This window comes from Rhinopithecus bieti, unplaced genomic scaffold, assembly GCF_001698545.2.
Source record: "Rhinopithecus bieti isolate Rb0 unplaced genomic scaffold, ASM169854v2 scaffold_57534, whole genome shotgun sequence".
Taxonomy (NCBI): Eukaryota; Metazoa; Chordata; class Mammalia; order Primates; family Cercopithecidae; genus Rhinopithecus; species Rhinopithecus bieti.
Genome location: NW_016823089.1, coordinates 619,620 through 629,055, shown reverse-complemented (window position 1 = coordinate 629,055; position 9,436 = coordinate 619,620). Strand labels below are relative to the sequence as shown.

General features: G+C 43.6%; 2 protein-coding genes and 1 pseudogene across 14 annotated transcripts in view; 1 reads left to right on the top strand and 2 right to left on the bottom strand.

Annotated features, from left to right (window-relative positions):
* Positions 1-3,664, bottom strand: part of PEX11A (peroxisomal biogenesis factor 11 alpha) — a 9,129-nt gene extending 5,465 nt beyond the window's left edge. Inside the window, exons 1-2 of the mRNA XM_017861207.1 lie at positions 3,398-3,664; positions 2,147-2,253 (exon numbers count right to left, since the gene is read on the bottom strand). Of these exons, the coding sequence (XP_017716696.1) occupies positions 2,147-2,253; positions 3,398-3,600 (310 nt within the window). The 5' untranslated portion in view covers positions 3,601-3,664. The remainder of the gene's footprint in view (positions 1-2,146; positions 2,254-3,397) is intronic.
* LOC108521419 (60S ribosomal protein L36a-like) lies at positions 240-1,050 on the bottom strand (annotated as a pseudogene).
* Positions 3,594-9,436, top strand: part of WDR93 (WD repeat domain 93) — a 53,909-nt gene continuing 48,066 nt past the window's right edge. For 12 of the 13 annotated variants that reach the window (XR_001883180.1, XR_001883181.1, XR_001883182.1 and 9 more), the window contains exon 1: positions 3,594-3,678. The gene's annotated coding sequence lies outside the window, so the exon portion shown is untranslated. Of the gene's footprint in view, positions 3,679-3,702; positions 4,091-9,436 lie in introns of those variants that run through there. The other variant, XM_017861239.1, reaches the window with a different exon arrangement.

Genomic DNA, 9,436 nt, shown 5'->3' with positions numbered 1-9,436 from the left:
TTACGCCATTCTCCTGCCTCAGCCTCCCGTGTAGCTGGGATTACAGGCGCCCGCCACCTCGCCCGGCTACTTTTTTTGTATTTTTTAGTAGAGACGGGGTTTCACCGTGTTCGCCAGGATGGTCTCGATCTCCTGACCTCGTGATCCGCCCGTCTTGGCCTCCCAAAGTGCTGGGATTACAGGCTTGAGCCACCGCGCCCGGCCGCATAGTTGTCTTTCTAAACTCATTGATATTTTATATAAAATACAGGCAGAATCCTGCTTAATAATACTATATATTTAATAAAGTGATTATTGTCATGCTTACAAATAACAATGGCTTACTAATATAAATGTATGAGAAATTTTACATCACATAGTCACACATCCAAATCCATTTGGCAGTCTACTAATAAAGTAGGTGCCTGGTTCCCACTGTCTTGTAAGTGCATTTGAATCCCTTTATGCTATAAATATTATTCTCAATAAAAATGTGGTACATTTTCCATTTTCTAAAATAGTGAACTTGGTACTAGGAATGAAATAAAAAGAGAAGACTGGAATCATAAACAATTGCTTTCTCTTTTTTAAGTGTGCTTCCTGGTTAGAGGGCTGGTCATGTCAATGACTCTGCCTTTCTGAGCTTTGGTCTAACAATAGGAATTAGGCCAACAGTAAGACATTACGTTTATTTATTTTTGAAGTGAACATAAACTCAATATTTTGTTGTCTTCATAATAAAACAAAAGAGGACACTTAGAACTGGATCACTTGGCCCTTTCTTTTCTTATCTCCTCCCAATTCAAAATGCTGGCATCTTTTAATAGCCAGGACTCTTTTAGATCTTCACTGGGCTCAACACACTCAAGCTTTAGCAAAATCTTCTTGGTAGTTTTAGCCCTTTTCTGGAAAATCGGCTTAGTCTGCCCACCACAGCCACTCTGCTTCCTGTCATAATGCGCTTTCCCTGGGCATTCAGAGAATCCTTGCCCTTCTTGTACTATGTCACTTTGTGGGGTTGGTGCTTGCCACGCTTCTTACAGTCCGACAGGTTTTAGGAACGTTCACCATGTTTGCGTGAGCATTATTGGCACAGAAAGCAAGGTATTATTTTATGAATGCCAGTGTGGTCATAAAGGTTATACAGATCATCAAGGAGGCTGGGAAATGAATGCTAGAGATCTCAGATCTTTTGGAATAAACATATCTTAAATTATTATTATTATTATTATTTTTCGAGACACAGTCTTGCTCTGTTGCCCAGGCTGAAGGGTAGTAGTGCGTTCTTGACTCACTGCAACCTCCGCCTCCCAGGTTCAAGCAATTCTCCTGCCTCAGCCTCCTGAGTAGCTGGGATTACAGGCATGGGCCATCACGCCCAGCTAATTTTTGTATTTTTAGTAGAGATGGGGTTTCACCATGTTGGCCAGGCTGGTCCCGAACTCCTGACCTCGTGATCCGCCTGCCTCAGGCTCCCAAAGTGCTGGGATTACAGGTGTGACTCACTGCACCTGGCCTAAATGATGATTATTATTATTATTATTTAGACGGAGTCTTGCTCTGTCGCCCAGGCTGGAGTGCAGTGGCGCAATCTTGGCTCACTGCAAGCTTTGCCTCCCGGGCTCATGCCATTCTACTGCCTCAGCCTCCCGAGTAGCTAGGACTACAGGCGCCCGCCTCAATGCCTGGCTAATTTTTGTATTTTTAGTAGAGACGAGGTTTCACCATGTTAGCCAGGATGGTCTCAATCTCCTGACCTCGTGATCCGCCCGCCTCAGCCTCCCAAAGTGCTGGGATTACAGGGGTGAGCCACTGCACCCGGCCTAAATGATTATTTTTTTAACCAACTTCCTTGATAAACCTTGCAGGGTACATTCTAGGTACACTGGAATTACAGGTTTCTATTTAATGAAATTTCTATTTAATGAAGCTTGTATATAAAGCAACCATTTAAAAAACCTATCAAACTAATGAGAAAGCCAGTATAGCTTGGTAGTTAAGTGGGCACTGGAGTCATTTGCGTGGACGTGAATCTCTCAGTTCTGCCGTGTGGTACTTATTAACCTCCTTCTGCTTGGTTTTCTCCACCTGAAATGGGGAGAATATTTAGAGTACCTACCTCATAGGGTTGTGATGAGGGTTAAATAAGTTCATAGTTGCAAAACACTGGTAACAATAGCTGGTATAAAGATGGCTTCCAAAAGCCTCATTATTGGGGCCATTCTAATTGATCTGTTTGTATCAGCACTTGCACACCCAGAAGAGAATGAAGAGCTGTTAAATAAAACTGCAACTGTAACTATTTTTTAATCAAGCAAGAATCAACCAAATCTCTAAAACATCATGAACTAGTACTGTATGTGTATTAAAGATACAGTCTCTCAGCTCTCTTTGTTTCTTATGGAACCAAAAGAAAAAGAGACGCAATCTCTGTTTAATATTTTCAGTAGCACAGCATGAACCTTAGAGGTGCAGGTAGTTCTTTCTGATCTTCTCCCCATTGTATTTCTCCCCCAGTCCAGTTGGTGTGGTCTCATCCCTGCTATATTTTGTTTTACAATTTACAAAACTATTCCACATGCAGTATCTCAATGATACAGACTGGGCAATAATGGAAGAGAACTTCTGTCTCTACTCAAACATTTCAAGAGGTATTTGAGAACGGGCACGGTGGCTCGCGCATGTAATCCCAGCACTTTGGGAAGCCGAGGTGGGCACATCACCTCAGGTCAGGAGTTGGAGACCAGCCTAGCCAACATGGCAAAATCCCGTCTCTACTAAAAATACAAAAAGTAGTCGGGCGTGGTAGTGCACGCCAGTAATCCTAGCTACTTGGGAGGCTGAGGCAGAAAAATCGCTTGAACCTGGGAGGAGGAGGTTGCAGTGAGCCGAGACCGTGCCACTGCACTCCAGCCTGGGCGACAGAGCGAGACTCTGTCTCACAAACAACAACAGCAACAACAACAACAAGAAGAACGAGAGATATTTGAAGCCACACCAAGTGGTTTGCTTCCCTGGCCACAAATAGTAACCCAAAGTTTCTCTATAAAGGAAATCCCTCGGAAGAATGTTGAGTGGAAAGAACCCAATCTTTCTTTGCCCGGAGAGCAAAGGTAGGAGGGGAGGAGGATCTGTCAGCCGGTGTCACGTCCTAGGCGGTCTCGAGGCGGCTAGGGTGCCAGGCATTGGGGCTTTCGTGCACGAGGCTAGGACCGGATGCGGATGCGTTGGGCCCACCCACGTAGAATTTAGGGTGAGGAGGGGCTCGGATACCAAACTCCCCCCGTAGGAGCTGGCAACGTCCTTCCCGCTTCCATCTACTAGACTATCACCTCCTTTTTCTCGGATGCCGGGGAATAGGCACCGGAGCACCCAGTTAGGGCGAGAAAGGGGCGGAGGCCGCTGGCACCTGACTCACCTGAAGAGTCGGTCCCGACCTTGGGTCTGGTTGGTGAAGCGGGTGAAGGCGTCCATGGCTCCTAGCCCAAAGGCCACGAGTCGCACCGGGTTCAGGCGTGGGTCCTCTGGGGCCCGCCAGCTCCCTAGGGAACTGTCAGTCCCAGGGTATCGGCTGACAGGGAGGGGCTGAGTCTCTCCGCCCCAGAGGGGGCGGGCGCACATTTCGTAGAGCAACTTCGCTGACTTCCGGTTTAAGCCGGAAGTTGTGGTTACCAAGGCGACGCAACGCCGCCGGGCCAGGTGAGCAAAACTTTTGATCCTACCTTCGGGTGCCGCGGCTCCCCTCGAGTCCCAGGACTCCCCTTTACCTGTAGAGTCTCCTAGAGGAAAGTCTGAGGGCGTCCGTCTCCCCAGACTCGGGCATTTCCGGATGCCTCGCAGCTGCCCTCAGATCTCAGGTTCTCAGGAACCCGGGGTGAAATCCCGAATGGTCTCTCCAGCCTGAGAACTCTCTTGCTTGGGACGGTGGGGCCTAATCGTTTCCCAGCGCCGTGCCTCTTTCCCTTGAGCTACACCAGCTCCATGTATGGTGAAGGAAGCGGTTAGGGCAGAGATAAGCCAATTCATAGTGTGAACCTAGCACGAGAGCCGGATGAAGTGAGAGAATTTTCTGCGTGGATTATTGAACACTGAAAGAAGATTGTTACCTGAGGTAATCCCTAAAAGAGTCATTGTGAGCAAAGTGAAGCAAAAATAGATTGCAATGAAATTGCACCGCTGAACATTCGTTCTGTGCGGCTTGAAGAAATGGAGCCTCACCCACTCCGTGGCAGTAATTTTATAAAATGTACCCTCTATAACCACAAAATAAGGTCGGCCGGCGCGGTGGCTCACGCCTGTATGTAACCCCAACACCACTTCGGGAACCGAGGTGGGCGGATCACCTGAGGTTAGGAGTTCGAGACCAGCCTGGCCAACAGGGTGAAACCCCATCTCTACTAAAAATACAAAAAAAGTAGCCGGGCGTGGTGGCGGGCACCTGTAATCCCAGCTACTTGGGAGACTGAGGCAGGAGAATCGCTGGAACCCAGGAGGCGGAGGTGGCAGTGAGCCGAGATTGTGCCACTGCTTTCCAGCCTCAAAAAAATAAAATAAAATAACATCAACATTTTTGTAATCCTTATTCTCTTGGTCACGCCAGCTCATAACATTTGCAGGCCCTGGGTAAGAGTACAAATGGAGTCCAGCATACCGTAACAAATTGTTAAGTAAAATATAGTCTGTTTTCCTACATTGACAAATAAACCCTCATAGTGATGTAGAAGGCCAGGTTCATTTTCAGAATTCCTAGACTCCTTAGAACACCTGGAAACACAGCTGGAATATGGCAATGTGGGGAGAAGTGGCCCCCAGTCTTTTCCCACTTCCCTTTCTTTTCTGGTTTCTGGTGCCCACCTACATTCCCTGCCAGGAGCCTTGCATACCATCCTGATACTCCAAGCCACATCCAACTTTTGCCCAGACCCCTGCAAGCAGCCGTGCCTTGGCCACCTTTCAGATCAAAGAGTGCTCACAGCAGCAGCTGGGTTTGCCCTCAGGAGAAAGCTGAGAAAGGCTCATGCAGGCCATGGTGTCATTTGGGCAGTAAATTCCAGGGGTATTGGTACCCTGAACATGGTCTAGACTCCAAAAGAGGGAAACTAGGCTTTGGGTGAGCATATCTCCTTGGCCCCATGGGTTACTCATTTTTTGCAGAGGAAAGAGCCTGGAAGAGAGCCAGAAGTTTTCTCTAAGTGCATGGCCCTGGTCAGGGAAATTCTGCAAGCAATAAGAATTTATTGAGTGCTGGCCATATACCAACCACTGTGCTGAACTCTAGTCCTAGGGTAAAGGTTAATAAGGAACACAGTAAACTGATAAGTACAATACAGAGATATGTTAGATGATAGAGATGAGCACAGGGTGCTTCTAAACACAGATTTATGTAATCTGTTTTTTGTTTTTGTTTCTGAGACAGAGTTTCGCTCTTATTGCCAGGGCTGGAGTGCAATGGCGCAATCTCGGCTCACTGCACCTTTTGCCTCCTGGGTTCAAGCGATTCTCCTGCCTCAGCCTCCTGAGCTGGGATTACAGGCATGCACCACCAGGCTCGGCTGATTTTTTATATTTTTAGTAGAGACGGTGTTTCACCGTCAGGCTGGTCTGGAACTCCTGACCTCAGATAATCCACCTGCCTCGAGCTCCCAAAGTGCTGGGATTACAGGTGTGAGCCACCGTGCCCAGCCTTATCTGTTTTTTATACCTACAATTCTGCTTTTTTCACAATATCATATAAAGTGAATCATATAGTATGTAGCATTTTCTTTTCTTTTCTGATTTTACTTAGCATAATGCATTTGAGATTATGTTGTGCACATCAGTAGTTTGTAATTTTTTATTCCACAGTGTGAATGTATTATAATTCATTATCCATTCACCCACTGAAGTACATTTGTGTCGCCTCTAATTTGAAGCAATTATAAATAAAGCTGCTATAAATATTTAAGCACAGATTTTGATGTGAAACATAAGTTTTAATTTTCCTAGTGTAATACGCAGGAATGTGATTGCTGAAACATATGGTATGTTTAACTTTGCAAGAAACTACCAAACTGTTTTTCAAAGTGGCTATACTATTTTGTATTACCACTGACAATGTGTGAGAGCTTATCTGTTTGCCTACTGATGAACATTGGGTTGTTTCCACTCTGGGGCTCCTACAAATAAAGTTGTAATGACAGTTCGTGTACAAGTCTTTGTATGGACATATATTTTCAGTTCCCTTCTACCACTCTTAAGAGTGGAATGACTGGATATGATGGTAGGTGTGTGTTTAACTGTCCTGCAGTGGAGAGGCCTATGCAAACCTACCCCCAAAAGTCTGAGAAAGCTGAGAGGCCAAAGCAAGAGGCTGACATACCCAGTTTCTCAGAAACAAACATTTAATAGGGACTTACAAACAGAAGCCATGTCTGTGTCTCAGGAAGCAAGACAAGATGGTGGATCCCTGCCATTATCCACCAGACCCTGGGTTTCTGTACTATAGAGAAAGGTGCTTCAGAAGGAATGTGTAAGGTAATTGCTTAAGGGCAGAATTTATAGCAAGGATGATAACATCAAGGTTGTTTTGACCTAAGGGCAATATTTACAGTAAGTGGTGCTCTTACACAAGGAATGAGCCCAGCTGGAAATCTTAAAGGTTTTTCTGGAACTGGGGATAATCAGAAGTTAACATGGAGGATTAGCATCCAAGATGGAGTTGCTTTGGCCTCCACATTAGCATTTTAAGAACTTGCCAAACTGTTTTCCAAACCAGTTGTACTATTTTGGTTTCCCAACAGTGTGTATGAGCATTTTTATTGTACATCTTCAACAACACTTGTGTGGTCTATCTTTTTAGGCATTTTAATATATATGTAGTGGTATCTCATGTTTTAATTTGCATTTCACAAATGACTAATGATGCTGAACATCTTTTTATGAGTCTGTCTGCCATCTGTATATCTTCTTTGGTTAAGTATCTGTACAAATCTTTTGCACATATTTAAAATTTGGGTTATTTCTTTTTTTTTGAGGCAGAGTCTCACTCTATCTCCCAGGCTGGAGTGCAGTGACACTATCTCGGCTCACTGCAAGCTCCACCTCCCAGGTTCACACCATTCTCCTCCCTCAACCTCCCGAGTAGCTGGGACTACAGGTGCCCACCACCACGCCCAGCTAATTTTTTGTATTTTTAGTAGAGACGGGGTTTCACCATGTTAGCTAGGATGGTCTCGATCTCCTGACCTTGTGATCTGCCTGCCTTGGCCTCCCAAAGTGCTGGGATTACAGGCATGAGCCACCATGCCCGGCCAGGTTATTTCTTTTTGAGAGTTTTGAGAGTTTTAAAAATACTCTACACGCAAGCAGTTTATCAGATAAGTGACTTGCACATATATTTTCTCCCAGTCTGAGGATTACCTTTTATTCTCTTAACAGTGTGTTTTGAAGAAATATAAGTTTATTTTTGAAAAGGTTTAAATGACCAGTTTGTTTTTTTTAGGTTATACTTTAATGTCATGTCTAGGAAATCTTTGTTTAAGTGAAGATTGCCAATGTTTTCTTCTAGAAGTTTTATAGTTTTCAGTTTTACATTTAGGTGTATGATTTTACTTTGAGTTAATGGTGCAAGGTATGGTGCAAAGTAGGGATCGGCATTCAGTTTTTTCCTATATAGATATCTAACTGCTCCAGCATTATTTGTTGAAAAGAATATCCTTTTTCCACTGAATTGTCTTTGTGCCCGTGTCAAAAATAAGTTCTCCATGTATGTTTGCATCTAATTTAGGACTCCCTATTTGGTTTCATTGATCTATTTGTTTATTTTGATACCAATTCCACACTGTCTTGAATATTGTGGCTTTGTGATAAGTCTTGAAATTAGGTAGTGTTAGTCCTCCAATTATGAGTTGTAAAATTAGCTTCTTAATTTCTGGAAAAAAAAAAGCCACCTGGGATTATCATAGGGATTGTGTTGAATTTGTACATGAATTTGAAAAGAATTGACATTTTAACAAAATTGAGTCTTCCAATTCATAAATAAGGTATCACACTCTCCATTTATTTAGGTCTTCTTTAATTTCTGTCAGCAATATTTTATGGTTTTCAGTATATGGGTGGGTGTTTTTCAGAGAGGGAGTTTCGCTGTATTGCCCAAACCAGAGTGCAGCAACGTGATCATAGCTCACTGCAACCTTGAACTCCTGGACTCAAAGCAATCCTCCCACCCACCGCAGCCTGCTGAGTTGCTAGAATTACAGGTGCAAACCACCTTGCCTGGCCCAGTTACAGGTTTTATATATCTTTTGTCAGATTTATCCCTAAGTATTTCATGTTTTTGATACTGTTGTAAATGGTATTTTTATTTCAGTGTTTGGTTTGTTGTTGCCAGTACATGGAAATACAATCAGTTTTGTATATTGAACTTGTATCCTACAACCTTTCTTTCCTCATTTATTATTTCTAGAAAATGTTTTTGTAGATTTCATCAGACGTCCTATATAAGCATATAATCTGGAGAAAAGGCAGCTTTACATTTTTCTTTCCACTGATGAAATAGTTCCACAACTCCAAAAAACTCGCTCATGCTCTCCTTTTTTTTTTTGAGACAGAGCCTCACTCCCTCACCCAGGCTAGAGTGCAATGACACAATCTCAGCTCACTGCAACCTTTGCCTCCCAGGTTCAAGCAATTCTTGTGCCTCAGCCTCCTGAGTAGCTGGAATTACAGGCACACACCACCACACCCAGCTTATTTTTGTATTTTTAGTAGAGGTGGGGTTTCGCCATATTGCCCAGGCTGGTCTTGAACTCCTGACCTCAAGTGTTCCACCCATCTCGGCCCCCCAAAGTGCTCAGATTACAGACATGAGCCATCGCGTCCAGCCATGCTGTCCTTTTTGAATAACACCCTTCCCTGCTTATAACTCGTGACAAACACTGATCTGTTCCCCATTACTCAGTTTGCATTTTTGAGAATGCTGTATAAATAGAATTACACTGCATATAAATTTTGAGACTGGTTTATTTCACTCATCATAATGTCTTTGAGATTCATCCATGTTGTTGTGTGGATTAATAGTTTTTTCCTTTTTATTACTGATATCGATATACCACAGTTTGTTTATCCATTGATAAACCTGTTGAAGGACATTTGGATTGTTTACCATTTTTGCAATTATAAAGTAGAGCTGTCATAAACATTTGTGTAGAGGTTTTTGTGTGAACTTACATTGGTGGTGGTGGTTGTTGTCGTTGTTGTTGTTGTTTTTGTTTGAGACAGGGCCTTGCTCTGTCATGCAGGCTGGAGTACAGTGGTGTGATCATGGCTCACTGCAGCTTCGACCTCCCTGGCTAAAGCAATCCTCCTACCTCAGCCTCCCAAGTAACTAGGACTATAGGTGCACATCACCACACCCAGCTAATTGACATCTTTATAATTTTTTTTTTTTTTTTTTTTTTTTTTTTTTTTTTTTTTTTTT